Source organism: Notamacropus eugenii, chromosome Y (assembly GCF_028372415.1).
Source record: "Notamacropus eugenii isolate mMacEug1 chromosome Y, mMacEug1.pri_v2, whole genome shotgun sequence".
NCBI classification, from domain to species: domain Eukaryota; kingdom Metazoa; phylum Chordata; class Mammalia; order Diprotodontia; family Macropodidae; genus Notamacropus; species Notamacropus eugenii.
Genome location: NC_092880.1, coordinates 1,329,029 through 1,347,336, shown reverse-complemented (window position 1 = coordinate 1,347,336; position 18,308 = coordinate 1,329,029). Strand labels below are relative to the sequence as shown.

Genomic DNA, 18,308 nt, shown 5'->3' with positions numbered 1-18,308 from the left:
ATAGAGTGCTGGGTCTGGAGTGAGGAAGATCTGAGTTCAGATGTGACCTCAGACACTTAGTATCCCTATGTTCTTGGGCAAGTCACTTAATCCCATTTGCCTTAGTTCCTCATCCGTGAAATGATCTATAGAAGGAAACCACTAGCAAACCATTCCACCATCTTTGCCAAGAAAAACCCAAATGGAGTCACGAAGAGCTGGGCATGATTGAAATGACTCAAAACCAACTCCCCATTCTTACTGATGTCATCTCTTGACCTTCAGGCCACTGCCCGACCTTCTCAATGATCTGGGTTCATGATTTCCGTTTTTCTCTCCATTTCATTCTCTTCCATCATCCTAGGGGATGTCAGTGTTCATAATGGCAACCCTTCTAACAATCTGACCACACAATATCTCAGCCTAAAGACCCTTTTTTTATCCAACACATTTCATTGACACTATTACACTCTAGTCTTCACCATCTCTTGAAATTGCAATACCTCCAAGATCCTGAACTTTGAAATTTCTCTCTCTGACACGACCTTTTAATTCTTCTGTCTCTTCTACTCTCCTAAAACCTAATCTGCACTTTTACTTATGGATTCTTCACCATGGATTCTTCACGTAGTCTCCTAATTCCTATACCACACTTTGGCTTTACAAAGCCAAAAACCATTTTATTAGCTTCTACCTTAGAATCACTTGAACTTTCCATGGTCTTCAACCATTCCTGAACAGAAAATTATCAATCCTAAGTGGTTCAAACTTCTGATTTCTCTACTTCAAGGGGTATTGCTGGTAAATGCCACAAAATGAAAATCAACTTTCACCTTCTATACCTTCCTCCTAACTATTTGATAACTCTTCTATCTTGGCCTTCATTGCTCCCCAGCTTTTTCCCCATAGAGATTGTTTTAAACCTTTTCTTTTTCCTCTTCTTTATCCAGCTAAACTCCACACTGAGAAGGAGATTATCTGAAGGAAACTCGTATTATTTCTTCTCCTAAGAACCTCTCAGCATAATCTTTCCTGTGGCCACAGAAAGAAAGCTTCCAGTCTGTAATAAAGCAAACCACCTTCCCCTTGTGCCCCTAACCGATTTGCTCGAGAACCAAGACATTCCTCTCCTGCATCTTTCTGTCACACCCTTCTCATGCACCGACAATCATGCTCAAGTCTTCTGAATTCCAAATAAACTTTGCTTTACTATTCTACTCCTACCATTACCCCATGTTTCTTCCCTGCCACTGCCAAAATAAAACTACAACATCTATTTATGTGACTTCCCAGTCTTTATCTCCAGCTCTAACATCTTCAATGTTCTCTGTTTCCCAAGGAATGTCCCACTGGTACCTTAAACTCAGTATGTCCAAAATGGCACTTGTCATCTTTCCCAATATACTTACTCCTCCTTTCGACTCCCTATTGTCTATGGTAACATAGAGGCATTATCGTCATTTTCCTTACTGCTTACATTTTATTAGTTAACAAGCCCATCTCTGTGATATCTCTTGAATCTTTGCCCTACTCTGCATTCCCAATGACATCCCCCTAGTTCAGGCTCTCACTGCCACCAACTTAGACTATTGCAAAAATCTTCTTAGTAGATCTTTCCTCTTTTCCTTTTCTAATCCATCCTTTATCCTACTGCCACACTAATCTTCCATGAGGACCAATGAGTAGAAGTTGTAGAGAAGCAGATTTTGGCTAGATCTAAGACAAGAAAAAAATTACTTCTAGTCTGAAAGTAGAAGAAGCTACCTGGTGAGGTTTTGGAGAAAAAAGACTTAGAGGTCTTCAAGCCAAGGCTGGACAATCACTTGTTGAGTATGTCACAGGGACTGCCTTTCATGTATGGATTGGACCAGAAGGCTGTGGACATCCCTTTCCAACACTAAAATTCTCTGAGTTCCCAATTACTGGAGATCATCCATCAGAGACTGGATGATGAGAACTTTGTAGAGAAATTAAGGAAGGTCTCAAGTATTTGTTAGAATAGATTACCCCTCAGATTCCTTCAGTGCTAAACTTCTTAAACACTAAATATTTGGAATATGGTCTGTCTTTCAAAAAAAAATGCTAACCAACCAATAAAAATAACAGCTGCTCAATATGTGATGTGACTTTTCCCATCTCAGATTTTTCAGAAAAATTGTTCTTTGTTGTACTATGTCAAATTTATCACTATCCCCTCCCTCTAGCCCTAGGCAGCTCTAATTCTTGGGCTTTCCTAAGAGTTTACTTTTAGTTGCCATCACTGCATTTCTCCAAACTGCATCCCTATGAGCAAAACAAGTCTCAACCCTAAGAAGGAAGCAAGTCAGTTACTGGATTCCAGAGATTGTTGTTTTAGAGCCAAGCAATCCCTCCACCCATAGCCTGTCTGATATGAATTTGTATGGGGGAAAGACTTGTCTTTTCAAAGTAAATTTGAACCACATCAATTATATGCTTACATTTATCGTATAGGATCCAGGCAGAAGAAGAAGATAATATTCTCCAAATTTGTTAGTTCTGAAGGGGCATATATGGTTCCTGCCCTTAGCCTCCACTATTACATTTGGTATTGGATTTTTGTTCACATCAAACACTTGACCTTTAATACCTAAAAAGCACACACAAAAAAGGTTTATAGCCTGTGAGAATAAAACTTTTTTTCATTTAAAATATCTTGCCAAACTCTTATTGGAAGCTATTTAGATAATCAGATAACATTTTGTAGAAGAATCCCTCTCCCCCAACAATATTAACTTTGAGTAGGAAACCACAGAAATGTCTTTGACTCAGGACCCTCTAGAGACCCAACTGGTGCCAACACCTGTAGGATGGTTAAAGGCCAGAGGGGAGAATTTTAGGGGAAGGATGAAGCAGTCCAGTGGTTCAAATTATGTTCATGGAGAGTAAACCACAGACCATGAGAATTGAAGATGGAGGTTGCTCAAAGGAGAAGGCAGGAGGTGGGAATGGAGGTCATATCAGGCAGTTCAAAAGCTGTATAGACTGAGCATATATGCTGTAAAGTTGGAGCAGTAGTTACTGAGGAGATGACAGTTTTGCCTCACATCACTTCCTTATCCAAGATGATGAGAGTGGAGGCATGAGAGCCACACCCCCACTTTGCTCTCGAATCCCACTGTCAGACTGCACACCAGGAGGATAGCATTTTGAAGCACGCAGCTCCTTCCTTGATCTGATTCGTGACTTTTCTTTTATATCTGTTTTCAGTTTCCTTCATGACTGAATACTATCGGCATTGGCATTGAACAGGATTTTGATTGGCTGTTTGATCAGTTGTTGACGTTCTTTCCATTTCTTATTTAAGTTACAGTAGTTTTGTTGGTGTTTTAGGTCAGTTGGGTGGCATAGTGAAGAGTGTGCCCAGCCTGGAGTCAGGAAGACTCATCTTTGCCTGCTTAAATCTGGTTTCAGACACATTAGAGTCCTGATTTTTCTGCATCACCTTCAGCATTTGATGTTTTCTTTGTCTGTGATGTTAGCCAATCTGAGAAGTGTGAGGAGTATCTTAGTGTTGTTTTAATTTGCATTTCTCTGATCAATAGCATTGGAGAGCATTTTTTTCCATGTGACCACTGATAGCTTTGATTTCTTCTTTTGAAAACTGCGCAGGCAGTTTTCTTAAGAGTTTAACTGGAGAACAGTTGCCCATCTGTGGTTGTAGAGGGAGTTTCCTCACCAGGAGTAATCAACGAATTCACAATTTGGACCAAAAGACTACTTCATAAATGTATTTTAAAAAATTTCTTCAACTCAAATACTTTTTGATTAATACCATCTCAGGATCTTAGATCTAGGATGGGAAGATTCCTTATAAGCCATTGAGTCCAACCTCTCTAATTTAAATTTTTAAAAAAGTCAATTTTATCTTCAGTTCCAAATAGCCTACTCATATCCACTGAGAAAGGAAGAAAAACAAAGCCCATTACTAATAGGTATAGCTATGCAGTATCAGTCTCCACATTAGGGAGGGAAAGAGAAAGAAAAGATGTTTCATTTTACTCTCAGCCCATCACTTCTATCTGAAAGTAGATTGCATGTTTCTTAATAAGTCCTTTGGGACTGTGGTTTATCATGTTGTTGATCAGAGTTCCCAAGTTTTTCAGGGCTGATTATTTTTACAATATTGTTGTTATTTTATAACAATAATATATATACACACACATTTATATATATATGTATATATGTGTGTATATATACACACACACACACGTACACACACATATATTCTGGTTCTGCTCACTTCACTTAGTGTCAGTTCATCTAAGTCTTTCCAGGCTTTTCTGAAACCATCTCCCTTCTTTTCTTACAACACAGTAGTATTTCATCACGTTAATAATATGCCATAACTTGTTCAGTCATTCCCCATTTGATGAACATCCCCTCGGTTTCCAATTCTTTGCTACCACAAAAAGTTGCTGTAAATGTTTTGTGTACATATCAGTCCTTTCCTTCTTGCTATATGCATGGGAAAATATGGAAGGTAAAGTAAGTTGAGGTATGAGATAGCAGTTATCATCACCATCATAAATAGCTTTTATACAACACTTTAAGGTTTGCAAAAGTGCCTAATAAATATCTCCTTTTGTCTTCACAACAATTCTCAAAAGTAGGTGCTCTTACTTTACAGATAAGGAAACTGAGGCAGATACGTTAAGTAACTTTACCAGGATTAGAGAGCTGGAAAGGATCTAAGATCAGTTTTGAACTTGAGTCTCCCTGACTCCAAATACTAAGCTTTAGCCATTGACTCCACAGCTTGCCATTTCTGACCTGGCTTCATTCATGAACACCCTGGATACTATGGCTATACCATCTGCTTATCTTCTTCTAGCCAAGCAACAAATGACAAGGTGGGCAGACATCAGAAGTGCGAGAGACAAGTAGTCTTGCCTTAGGTCAGTGTGGCTCAGGTCTTTAATGTTGATATAGATACTATGTGGCCTTTTTCTCTTTTGTTCTCTTACAACAAAGCAGTCAGGGGTGGACAAAGTTCTTTTGCTAGACTGTATCCATTGGTGAACAAAACATCCCCCAGGTTTTTATTGTCCAGCCTTTTAGATTGCTGGGTGGTCCTGGACCACAACTTGAAACGTCAGGGTTTTTTCTTTATGGGAAATCAGGGCACAGTATGTTTTCCATTTAAGATTTCTAAGAAATGACTGAAGACTGCCAAATAGCTCCAGAAATTATCTGAAGTTCCTCAAGCTCTAAATTCATGACCTTTTACCCTAAAATCCTCTTCTGGGCCCAGAGAAGAGATTTCCCAATAGGTGAAAGGATTTCCCATTCTAATCTAAGCCTCAGAGCCCCCAGGAAGCAAAGACTTTATCAAGTGAGGGGAATGGGTTGGATAAATTCTAAGGTTCCACCATGTTCTAAAGCCTACGATACTGGAATCTACAAAGAAGGCTTAGCTTCTAGAATTTGGCTCTAATACTTGTCTAAGGCTAACTCTCTGTGACACTGGCCAAACTGTTCTCTTCTTTCTAGGTCTTTAGCTTCTTTCTATGAAAAATGCAGCTGTTAGAAGAAATTATGTGTAAGCTCCCCTCTAAGCTCAGTCCTTGAAAATGCAATAGGAGATCCGATGTCGCCTGAGAGTGGCACAATAATAGAGTGGTATTCTCCCGTATTGGAGACCTCTGGTCATTTTGAAGCAGTTTCACGTGTTATCTCATTTCCCCCTCATGTGAACTCTATGGATTAGATAGAATAGGACTTACTGCCCCCATTTTTCAGAAGAGGAGCAGACACAGAACTTGCCTAAGGTCATGCAGCTAGTTAGTAATAATGATCTCTCACATTCATATAATGCTTTAGGTTTGCAGAATCATTCTCACGATTTATCTCATCCTCACCATAACTCTGTAAGATGCTATTATTATCCAGATAAAGAAACTGCAGATGAATGAGGTTAAGGGGCTTTCCTAATAAATGTCTAAGGTGGGATCTGAACTTAGGTCTTCATGATTCCAGCACTCTACCCACTGTACCATCTAGCTAACTACCTTTAACTGTAGTCAGTGATGGAACCTATGTTTCCTGCTGCCAACATCCAGTGCTCAAAACACTACAACAAGGTTTTTATACGTAGGGTCTAGTCTGAAGTAATAGCAGTCTCAACCACTTCAGATACATCATGTCAAATGATGAAATTGGGTCATTGATGGCAAAGTCACCAGACACTTCAATGTCGAGGTCAGAGCTGAAGAGCACTAGAACAGATGCCCATTGTCAGGAAGTTCAGGAATCAAGATTTCCCATGGACTTCAAGTCACAAGGGCAGAAAAGACATTCCATGGAAGACCCTGAAATCGAAGCCTCACGAGGAAACCTTGAAAGCGGTTGCAGTTGCAATGGGAAATATCAGTCTGAAACCACAAGAGGGCAGAACTGTTTCACCAATCCATCCAGTCATTTAATTTAATTAATTAATTTTGTTTTCTGCAATAAAATTGCAGCTGGAAACCTCCCCCGGCAAGAATCCAGGAGAAATCATGTTCCTTCGCCTCCAACCCTGACCGTGGGGCACCATGAAAGAATTACAGTTAGCGTGCAAAGACCCCAATTCAGGATTCTTAAAGGATAAAACTCAAACCACATGTTTTTTTTCAAAGCAGATTTGTTTCTAAGCTGGAAGAAAAGGATGAGACCTGAGTGAAAAGCGCTCCCTTGTTCTCACTGAAAGACAAAAGAGAAGAAAATGCTGTAGTGACTGTATCTTTCTGAAATTACCTTCAGTCTTTGGTTGACTTGACTCAAGGGGACTGTAGATCTTTTCTTTCCTAAACTAGTGTAACCTTTTCTTTTTAATAATTAAGTTATTTGTTTTCAGTTTTCTGCAATCACTTCCATAAGTCTTATATTTTCTCCCCCTCCCTGAAACGGCATGCAATCTTATGTGGGTTCTACATATACATCCTTATTAAGCACATTTTCACATTAGTCATGTTGCATAGAAGAGCTAAAATGAATGGAAGAAATCATGAGAGAAAACAAACCAAACCAAAACAACACAAAGCAGAAATGTTCTGCTTCATTCTGTGTTCTGATTCCATAGTTCTTGCTCTGGATGTGGGTGGCATTTTGTCTCAGTAGTCCTTTGGGAATGTTTGTATTGCTGTGAGGGGCTGGGTCTACCAGAAATAGTCCTCACACACTGTGGCTGATACTGTGTACAATGTAATCCTGGTTCTTCTCATTTCACTCAGCATCAGTTCATAGAAGTCCTTCCAGGCCTCTCTGAAGTCCTCCTGTCCATCATTTCCTAAGCCAGTGTTTTCTCATTCATTAAAGTCCTGGAATGGTCAGCATGGGGTATACAGTCTGCTGGTCTTCTAACCAAGCAAGAAATGACTCCACGGGCTGAATTTTGTGCCAATCACATTCTGTGTGGATAAACTACACCTCCCTTCTACATTCTACGAGTAGGATCAGTTATTTGATATGCAATGCATAAGCCCTTCTCTTTGCTTCCCTTCTCCCCTCCAGAATGCCTTTCTTTGGTTGTTTATGGTATGCCAGAGAGAGAGACTCTGTGACTGAGACCCAGGTTCCTTTACCCCTATAGTCCCTGAAGGGAGCCAATATGGACACACCTCCTGAATCAGAGCAAATGAGAATTAGCTACAGAAGAGAACTCAAACATCATGGGAAAAGCACAGACCTGAGAGTCAGGAGGCCCCAGGCCTGTCATTGAATAATAGCTAGCATTTAAAATTGGCAAGAACACTTTATAAATATTGCATCATTTTACCCTTATTACAATCCTGGGAGGGATTATTATCCCAGTTTTACAGATGAGGAGACTGAGGCCCAGAGAAATAAAGCGACTTGTCCAAGGACTCAAATGGAAGTAAGTGGAAGAGCTGGGATTGAAACCCATATCTTTTGATTCCTCCATCCTCTGCTGCTTGGCTAAAGCTATGGATCAGAGAAAAGACAAATGATTTAGGGCATAGGCCTAGAGAGATCATTTGCCTTTTCTATAACCCACCCCCTTACAGAGGTGGACTCAGGATGCAGAATGAAGACGTACTGTTTTGAACATGTCCAACATGGTAAATTTGTTTTGCTGGCCTAATTCTGTTTGTAACAGGGGTTACAGGGCACGGATGAAAAAAATTTGAGAGAAAGGTATTAGATGAGGAAAGCTAGAGGCTGAAGAGGAGGGGATTTTCAGGCTGAAGTGATTCAGGATGAATGTGAAGGGTGGATGAAATTTTAGGGTCATGATAAATTGAGGGAAGACAGATCATATATTTCATAATGAAACCTTTTTTAGTGATATTTATATCCTCTTGAATATACTTATATTTTATGACTCAACTTAGAAAACAAGCTTAGGGGGTCAATCTGCCTAAGACTTGGGTCATTTTTTTCTTTCATATCTATTTCTTATTTACTTTTAGTGAATTTTTTCTAAACTTCTATGTCCTTTCCCCCTACACCCCCTTCTGAACATATCCTAGAAAATATACTCTTGTGGTACAATTCCTATGGCAGACAGAAAGTAAAGGAGGAAGGGAAATGGATGCCCAAAGTAGACATACAGTTACGACCGAAATGACAGAAGAAGGAAGCGGGTAATTAAGAACTTGAGCATATACAACGTGTACAAATCCAGGAAGCCTAACAGACCCAGGGGATTAAGGTTTGGGGGCTCAGCACTGGTAACCAGAGATCAATCAAGGTTTAGAATTTAGCAAAGGAGAAAGACATGGGATGATGGGCAAAAACCCTAGAACCTAAGTGAAGATGGAAATGATACCTTCTCTAAAACAAACCAAAAAAAGGATGATGTAAAATGATGGCTTTTTGTTGAGGATTAGGGCAAGAACTTGGCAAAAACCAAAACCAAAAGCCCAAACGCTTTCTTTCCTCCCTGCACTTTACTTGACGTTATAGCAGAAAAACATTTGCCAATTTCTGATCTTTCTTCTGGACGTTCTAAATAGAAGCAGATGATACCAACATTTAACAAAGTCAAAGAGCTTTACAAAGCCCACATGAGTGAAGACTGAGTGACAGCTGGGGTGCTGAACTGTACATGATCCCAGTTAATATATTGCTCTTTTGTTCATTGTATTTGACCAGCAGCTGTGGGAAATACTGGCAAAGGACTTTCCGGAAGCAGGCCAGGTAGAGCCCCATGATACTAGCTTGGATGCATTTGGCAGGATTTCTAGGGGGGAGGGGGGGATGCTGGAGTCACTGTTGGTCCCTTCCTACCTTGGAAAAGAAACGGACAAAAGGTCATCAAGCAGGTGTCCAGTTACCCCTCTGGAATGTTTTGGTCCTCAAAGACCTCATTTTGCCACTTACCACTTATAACCTCAAGGAAGTCATTTGAACTCTTAGCATCAGCTTTCCCAGATGTGAAATGGGGCCAAGAAGAGTTGTACTGGGAAACTAAAGTGAAATATGGAAATTTATGAAGTTCAAATTATGAAGTCACATATGCAGGTGGGCTTTTGTTAATTTTTTTCTATAATGGGTAATAAGTAACCTAGGATAGGTCACCATTGACTTATACGGTGGGATGTGAGATGTGAATTCATGGAGGACAAGGACAATGTCACCTTTTATCTTTGCAGCCCCAGTGCCTCCTAGAGCGTCTTATATGCCAGATTCTTGTAATAAATATTTGTTGAATGAGCGTCATCCCTTTCACTAACACAGGGTGTTCTTGTCTTGAGGCCAGTTTCCAAGTGACTTGATATTTGAACTTGGGGCCCACTGGAAATCAACACTTTTTGTCCTGTCTTTTACCCCAACTGGCTGACATAGCACCTTCCCAAATATGGAAGGATTCCTCTCTAGCAGAGAAAATTCTTCACTTCTAGTTATGCCTCCTAGGAAAAACCATAATGTAGCCAGGAAATTGGTAAGTTCGCATTCTTATCCCACAGGTTTTGCTAGAAGTCATACTTGGCGTTAGCAAAGAATTCATTTGAAAATCTTACGGACCTAGATGAACCTGTTTCATGAAGCTGATTAGTGAGTCTCGCTTCTTATTCCAAAAGTCTGGGAGATTTTCTTCTGGTGGATATTTGCAGCATGACACCTCCAACGTAATTTCAAAACACTGGGCCCAGATGTAGTTGTAATCTTGCATCCCACCTAAACAAAAGCACCAGACAAACAGAAATGGGTGAATTAGGCAGCTGCAGATGCTTGTGTTACAGGAAAAGAAGAGGCATATCGCTCACAGTGATAAGAGCCTGCATTTGATGGCAGAGAATGTGGGTTAAATTCTGTTTTTTTCTGCTGAAGACCGAGGAGATCCCTGGCAAGTCCCTTGACCTCTCTAAAATGAGAGGGCTGCATTAGACTGTCTCAGAAGTGCTTACCAATTAGTATTGTTTTCTTTTGTTTTCAAAGATGACCAGCGACCTCACAAATGATGTCTTGACTTGCCCTTCAATTGTATTTAAGAGAGGCAGAGTTGCATAAAGCCTCATTCTGTCTTCCTGAGTCATCAAAGTCCAGTCACAAGACAAAAGTCAAGATGACTGGTGATGATCTGGGGTGCAGTGGATGACCATGGCATCTTTGATGTCTGACCAAGCTCTAAGCACTCCACAGAGCCTGCCTCACCTTCTTCATGACTGCTGGAACAAATTGTTCTCATCTGCCCATTCCGATGGAGGAAGTCTTCACATGTTTGGTTTAGACATCCCCCTAATTCACTGATGAGGCCTGTTGGTTACCCTTATGGTTTAACTTGGGGAGTGACCACCTGCACATGCTCCAGCTTCTTGGAGCCACAGGTGAGAGTTGGGTGACAGGTGGATACCAAAGGTGGATGAGTAGCCCTGACAAGGGCTCAGCAAGCCCTCACACCAGAAGTACTAGCCTTCCCTGAACACCCCATTCACTCCATCAATTAGTGTACAGACACAAGACCTGACAAAGCAATCATCTAGGGGCAACTGGAAATGCTCCACTATGGCTCTTATACCAGGCTGCTGAAACATGTCCAAGATTGTCCCCATGTTACAAAATTTCCATTACAAAAGGATTCCTCCCTTAACAAAATGACTCATTGCTGGATCCTCTTAAGAGAGAGCTTCCTCAAGTGCACATCTCTTTAAGGCCAAAAAAAAAAAAAAAAAAAAAGAGAGGGCACACCTGCACTTTTGTAATGAAGGCTCAACTTCCTGGGCCATTTCTGGGTCAATCATCACCAGAGTAACCTTCTGATAGAAAAGCAAGGCACAAATTTTGCTGTTACTGATGCAGACTGAACTGGGGGTCCCCACTACTCCAGATGTTGAGGGTGTTCACTCTGACACTCTTTTGCCTCTCATTCCAGCACGTATTTTTAAGACGATTATAAATTTAAAGTACAATGTTTTATCTGATTTTAACTTAGAATCCTAGAAGAGTTGAAAAGTATGCACACATCACGTATCTTCTATGGTTCAGGGGTTATTATCCTCTAAGGGTTATGTGGGTAGATGCCAGAAGGTCCATGAATTTGGATGGGGAAAAAAATTCTAACCTCATTTCAATAGAACTGGTTTCCTTTGTAATCCAATGTATTAAAAACATGCTTTTGTAGGCTTCATCAGATTGCCAAAGGGGTTCATGATGCAAAAAGATTTAAGAACCTCCCCTGGACTAGTCTATATTCCATCTGTAGAATGAATGACTTCTAACGATCTCCCTGACAAGGTTTGTGCTGGAATGGTTCTAGCTCTGATTTATAGACAGTTCTGTTTATGTTGACTGAGATCTGCCTTCCTGTAATTTCCACCGAGTACTTCTGTGGCCAAGCAGGACAAATGTAATCCCTCCTTCTCACATGCTAGCCCTTCAGACATTTGAATATAGCACACTTCCTGCCAAACTCCCCATTCATCAGCACTGAAGACACACAAGTCTATCGAGACTCACACATGGGAATGAGTCCCAGAATTACTGTTGTGTGTCACTATGTTTCCAACTAATCCGACGCAATACGGGTTTGTTCTCGTACGCAAGAGACAGACAGTAAAGCTTGCCTTTCAGCCAGAGAATATTTCTCTTCTAAGTGTAAGGAGAAAACTTTGTATCAACAGTGGGGAGGAAGGTGACAGAAGCCTGGAAACAGAGGGAGCAAAGGAGGTGAAACCCATAGAAAGATGTGCTTAAGACACCTATTTATTTGGCTGCATTATCAATCCTACTGTCTGCTTGTTTTACATTCTTTCATGTGGCTGGCCCAGAGCCATCCTGCTGTAAAAAGTACCAACTTGTGTGTCTGCTCTCCGTCCTTCCCACAGCTGAACAACTGAATGGGGAGGGAGCTAGGAAAAGGGACTAGTGAGTATTCTGGCCCATCAGCACCTGGAATTCAAAAGAAGCAGTATCTAGGCTGCTATTTGTACAATCACGCCTCTAGGGGAGGGGACTCTTCCCATAGGGGCCTGACCCACTGTGGCCATGGAATGTTGCATTTTCTCATTTCTGCCTGGGTTCTTGATGACAGGAAACATTATTATCTATGTCAAACACAAACTCATCTACACTCTGTTAGCAAGGGATTGCCAGTAGTCTGCAAGGACTGGGGGGTCTTTGGATAACTGCTTATAGAGAGAAGAACATATAGCCTTTGGATTAAAGAGACAAGAAAAGAACCCAGCAGAACCAGAGAAAAACTAACCTTTGAGTGGGTACCACAAGTATCCATTTGTTATACCATCGGGGAAATTTATACTCTTTTCACAAAAGTTTCCTGTTTTCATTTCAGGATTCTTTGAAGAGTAGGTATACGCAAGATACTCGAACACATCATTGTCTGGGGTTAGGCTGAAGCCCCGTTTTGTCCCAGTCTCTGTAAATGGAAGACAGACAGATACATAGCAGTAAATTTCAACTTAAGCTGAGGACAGCTATAGCACAGCTCTGACAAATCCCCGAGGGGGCAATGTGATCATCCCACGCACAGTGAAGTGAATGGGTGTGCTATCTTCACACAAGGCAACAGAAAACAAGATAAACCTATGACCAAACCAGGAACAGGGCTGGGTTCACTAAGCATCTTGCTGTCCTGTTTATTCACTGTGAATAAGCTCTGGGAGCAGCTAAGCGTTTCCCAGGCAGGGGAAGGAAAAGCTAAATGAAATTTCCAAAGCATGGAGAATACTCTCTGCCTCCATCTCACTCCAGGGAACTCACTGGCTCTCTGTGGAGTCAGAAAATTTTGAGCAAGTGGGAAAATGAAGTGAATATTTGGCCTTTTATTATGTTGGGTTTGAACTGCTTTGTCACCCAATCAAGGCCAGAGTTTGACAAAAGCTTTGAATTCAGGGCCCGATCCAAAGCCAGAAGAGTTTTTCTGCTTTGAAGGGGAAAAAAAGTGATTTTGTTTTTAGATTTTGTTTTTTTTTTTTTTAAAACAACATGTTGTCTAGGACTAGTAGTTTCGAACTTAGATTTCCTGTTTCAAGTTTTACGGTATTACAATGACCTGAATCTTTGTTTCTCCTTGACAAAAACTAGTCACCTGGAAGGCTGTATAACATTTCTTCAAGAGGCTACTAGCAGCCCTGCTGGGTCTTTGAGACCCATTGTTTAGGGCATTAGGGTGACAGGGAAATGTATAGAAGGGTCTTCAAGGTTTCTCTGGAACAATCCAAGGACAGCTGGGGATATATGTATGGAGTAAGGTATACTAGGTGGGTGGGAATCCCTTTCCTCTTTTCTCTCCTGCTCTTTGGCAGCAGAGTCTAAGTGGGAGGGGGTATTATGGTGGCTGCCAGAGGAGCTGCCCCCTCGTAGCTGGTGGAGCTGCGCATGTGTAGCCAGAGGAGCTGCGCATGTGGAGCCAGAGGAGCTGCACCCTCGTAGCTGGTGGAGCTGCGCATGTGTAGCCAGAGGAGCTGAGGCCTCGTAGCTGGTGGAGCTGCGCATGTGTAGCCAGAGGAGCTGCCCCCTCGTAGCTGGTGGAGCTGCGCATGTGTAGCCAGAGGAGCTGCCCCTTCGTAGCTGGTGGAGCTGCGCATGTGTAGCCAGAAGAGCTTGCGCCCTCCCCCACCCCTACCCTCGCCTCCCTCTGTGACCGAGTGAGCTGGCGCCCTCCCCCACCCCTACCCTCGCCGCCCTCTGTGACCGAGTAGGGCGCATTCGCATGCGCCGGGGTCCCTCCGCAGCCCTGACCCTGACCGCACATGCGCGCAGGGTCCGGGAGATAAGGGGGGGGGGGCGGGAAGAGAGAGTGAAAGAGATAGAGAGAGAGAGAGAGAGAGAGAGAGAGAGAGAGAGAGAGAGAGAGGGAGGGAGGGAGGGAGGGAGGGAGGGAGGGAGCGGGGCGAGACCGAGAGCGCGACCCAGGTCCGTGCAGTCCGCGATCGATCGACAGATCCTCCTGTCCTCCAGCCGCGGCGGTACGCTCTCACGGAGTGCTGGTCGACCCGCCCCGCGGCGAGCAAGCAGCGCCACGCCGGCCGCACGGCCGGCCCCCTCGCGCTCGGTTCGGGGGGAGGGGAGAGGAAGAAAGAAAGAACCGTGACGATGCTTTTGTCCACTTCCATCCAAATCTTCCCACACACCTTTTCCCTATAAAAAGGGTTCGTCTCCTCTACCAAAGCAGATTCTTACAATGTCACCCACTTTAACCAGCGTTTTAATAAAACTTGTCTCTGACTGAAGGAAGGCTTGAGTTGAATACCTTTCAGGTGGGACTCATGTCTTTTGCCCTTGGATTTCAGGGTTCCCAGCGTTCCTAGACTGCGACAGTCTTATGTTTCCTGGGGTCCCAGTCATTGTTTTTAAGTCAGGTCTCATTAAAAATATATATACACATATATATATATGTGTGTAAAATTAATTCTACACTTTATTTTCAAAATTGTCCTGTTTGTGCTTCTTCTGAACTTGCTTCTGTTCTCTTGTGTGAATCAAAAGAAGTTTTCAAGGCCATCTTCATGTGGGCATCACTATTGTTAACCCAGCACCTCTCCCCAACTAACCCAGAAAAGAAAGGGGAGAAAAATTCCTTGTAAGAAACAGATAGAATCAAGCACAATAAATCCTCGCAGTGGGTATGTCTCTATGCCTTGTATCCATCACCTCTGTCAGGTGACAGGTGACGTTGGGTGATATCATTGGTCTTTGTTTGGATCACAGTTGCTAAGTTTTCAAAGTTGTTTTTCTTTACAATGTGACACTTGTCTAAATTATTCTCCCGGTTCTGTTTGCTTCACTTTCTACTCTCTAAATCCTCTGAAGTCATCTTCTTGGTGTCTGATGGTGCAATCACATTACAGTACGTTTGTATACCAAAATTTGTTTTGCCATTTTCCGATTGTTTAGATCTGATCTAAGACATCCCCTTCTAGTCTGGTTTTTCATTTTCTTTTTTTCCTTACTTTCAATACTTCTTTAAGAACAATAAATGGTTTTGTTTATAGCTATCCTCTCCCCAGAATTACCCTTCCTCTTAAAAGTGCCCTCATCCTCAATTGTTTCCATGTTGAATTTAATGTATTTCCTACAACAAATTGTGGATACTCAGTTTTCCTCTGTCTTTTGGATACAAGTGAGTTTCATGTGATTCCCACTCCCCCACTCTTTCCTTTATATACTTTTTTTTTTGCAACCTTTAGACAGCTCTTTAACAAATGAGTTTATAAACTAGCAGAATCTGAATTACAAGAGAAGTCGTTTTTCTATGCTGGTGTTACCGAGTTTCATAACGTAAGCATGCAATTAATTTTACATTAATAGCACTAGGAAATATATGTCTCTTTTTATCTATACACATATGTACATACGTGCGCGCACACATATACACAGCTTTCCCAGTTTAGTTTGACAACTGTTATTGTTATTGTCATCAGGGGGCAGCTAGGATAGAGCACCAGGGCCTGGACTCAGGAAGCTCTGAGTTCCAATCTGGTCTTGGACACTTACTAGCTGTGTGACCCTGGGCATTTGCCTCAGTTTCCTCATTCGTAAGATGAGAAGGAAATGGCAAATCACTCCACTACCTTTGCCAAGAAGTTTCCAAATGGAATCAGGAAGAGTTGGACTCAGCTGAAAAATGCCTGAACAACAAAGAGGGTAGTAAAAACTAAAACCGAAGGGAGCGTGGAAAATCACAACAGCCAACATTTGCATAGTACTTGGTATATGGGCAAGACCAGATGTTAGTACTCTACAAACAAGAGCTTCTTACCACATGCTTGTGTACTCGTCTCTCGCCCTTCCCCTTCTTCCTTTCTTTGCTAACCCATTTCTCTTTTTACCTTCCCTTCTCTTTCTTTGTGTTAAGCCCTCAGAACGTTACCAATCCACACCCTAGATCTCTGTGTTTATTATTCAACTTTCTCAATACCCTTTGAAGTAATTAAGGGTTATGGGCAATGCTCCTTTTTCTCCTCTTAGGATATTAGCATTATATCACGATGCCTGGCTTACTGGGTGCTTAATAAATGTTTGTTGATTGATTGGTTGCTTCTTTCCAATTACTCACATAAATTTAACATCATTTTGCTCTTAGGTGGAACTACTGAGAAAACACAACTCTGAAAGCTGATTCTCTGAGACATGCTTAAAATGAGAATTTAAATCGGTGAAATCCTTTCATAGCTGGATAATGAATCAGATTTGTTCTTGCAGTTAAAAACCTTAAACTGCAGTTTATTAACAATGTTTAATATGGAAACGTATTATGGGAAGATTTGTTGTTGGATTTTTAGGTTACATTAAATTTGAAATTTTTCAATCTAATATTTTAGAAGGAACTGATATCTTCGTTATCAATATAGCTATCCGTAACCAAGAAAAACTATAGGGAACTGATTTAGGAATGCATGTTAAAATGTTGAAAATAAAAAATAAAACAATTTATCTAAACAAAAAATGTTAAGTTCTAGCATATTGCAACATTCTGGTTTCCCCTTTAAAAATGTCAGCTTATATCTGCCTCCAGAGAAGGAAATGATGAAGTCTGAATACAGATTGAAGCATACTTTTAAAACTATTTATCTTGCTATTATCTGTGTTTTCTTTTGCAACATGGTTAACATGGAAATATATTTTGCATAACTGCACATGTGTAATCTATAGCAAAGTGCTTGCCTTCTCAAGGAGGGGGGCAGGGATGGAGGGATGGAACTTGGAACTCAAAAATTATTTAAAAAATGAATATTAAAAATTGTTTTTATGTATAATTGAAAAAAAATAAAGATATTCTTTTTTAAAAAGTCAGCTTATCTTCCTGCACTCAGGAAAGTCTACAACTTATAATTGTGTTAGTTCTTTCTTTTATAGTACTAATAATGATGGGAGAACCTGGAGCTACTAAAACGTTTGAACCAAAATGTTGGAAAACATATAATGGTTAGACAACCAAGACTCCTGAGGCAATTCATGTCCCAATTCTTTCATTTCCTCCTCCTATTTCTAGTTTACTCCCCCCCTCCTACTTTTCTTTCTCTTTTTCTTCCATTTCTCTCTTTCCATTCCCTTTCTGTGATTCTTTAGGTTTTCTTCAATGACTACACCTAGATCCACTTTTTTTGTTACTGAAAATTCTGAACTTAACAAATATTAAATAAAATGAGTATTTTCATATATAAAGCAAATAGGAAAAGATTGTATGTGAAGTTACAAGTTTCTACTATGTGCTTTTCCTTTCAAGGATATTTTAATCTCTGCATTGTTACTTTTAAAGCTGTTGTGCCTGAGTTTCCTTCCGACCTTCCTTCTATCCTCTTCTGTGTATTAAAAAAAGGTGATTTAGTGATCTTTTCTTTTTTTCCTTTGGTGACCCTATTGCCAGCCTCTCTATCCCCTTCAATTCTCTATATCACCTGCCTCACTAGAAAAAAAAAAAAAAGAAACAAATCTCCACATTGGTCAAGTCCAAAAATATATGACTTATTATGTAAACTGAGTCCATAACCTCTGTCTGGTGGTAGAGGCTTCATCATCATTCAGATGTCTTCTTAAAATAGCAATAAATCAAGCCCTAATTTTTAGCACCAATTTCAGAGGTGTAGATTTTCACAGGGAAAAATTAACAATCAGCACTAAAGGGCCAAGCATACCCCTGCAGTTATTATAGAATTCATTTTCCTAATTCTGCTTATTTCATGCCCCATCAATTCATACAAATCTTCTCAGGTTTCTGTGAAATTGTCATTTCATCATTTTTTATAGGACAATCACATTCCATCATATTGCTATACCACAACTTGTTTAGCAATGAACTAATTGATGGCCACCCCTTAGTTTTTAGTTCTTTGGCATATAAATATTGTTGTATATATGGATCCTTTTCCTCTTTCTTTCATCTCTTTAAAATGTGGACCTAG

At 40.9% G+C, this 18,308-nt stretch overlaps 1 protein-coding gene across 1 annotated transcript; it reads right to left on the bottom strand.

Annotated features, from left to right (window-relative positions):
- Nucleotides 1-2,352: 2,352 nt before the first annotated feature.
- Nucleotides 2,353-15,285, bottom strand: LOC140516685 (carboxypeptidase M-like). The gene is made up of 5 exons (XM_072627672.1): nucleotides 15,253-15,285; nucleotides 14,304-14,544; nucleotides 12,650-12,820; nucleotides 9,970-10,122; nucleotides 2,353-2,587 (listed from the first exon to the last, which is right to left on the bottom strand). The coding sequence occupies exons 1-5, from the start codon at nucleotides 15,283-15,285 to the stop codon at nucleotides 2,427-2,429; spliced, it is 759 nt and encodes a 252-aa protein (XP_072483773.1). The 3' UTR covers nucleotides 2,353-2,426.
- Between the last annotated feature and the right edge of the window lie 3,023 nt (nucleotides 15,286-18,308).

Coding starts and splice junctions, on each gene's coding strand:
- LOC140516685 (XM_072627672.1), bottom strand. CDS start 15,285: ATGGCAAAACAAATTTTGGTATACAAACGTACT. Junction 14,545..15,252: donor TTTTGGTATACAAACGTACT/GTAATGTGATTG, acceptor CCCTTTTTATAG/GGAAAAGGTGTGTGGGAAGA. Junction 2,588..9,969: donor CATGAAACAGGTTCATCTAG/GTCCGTAAGATT, acceptor TGTGCTTTTTAG/GTATTAAAGGTCAAGTGTTT.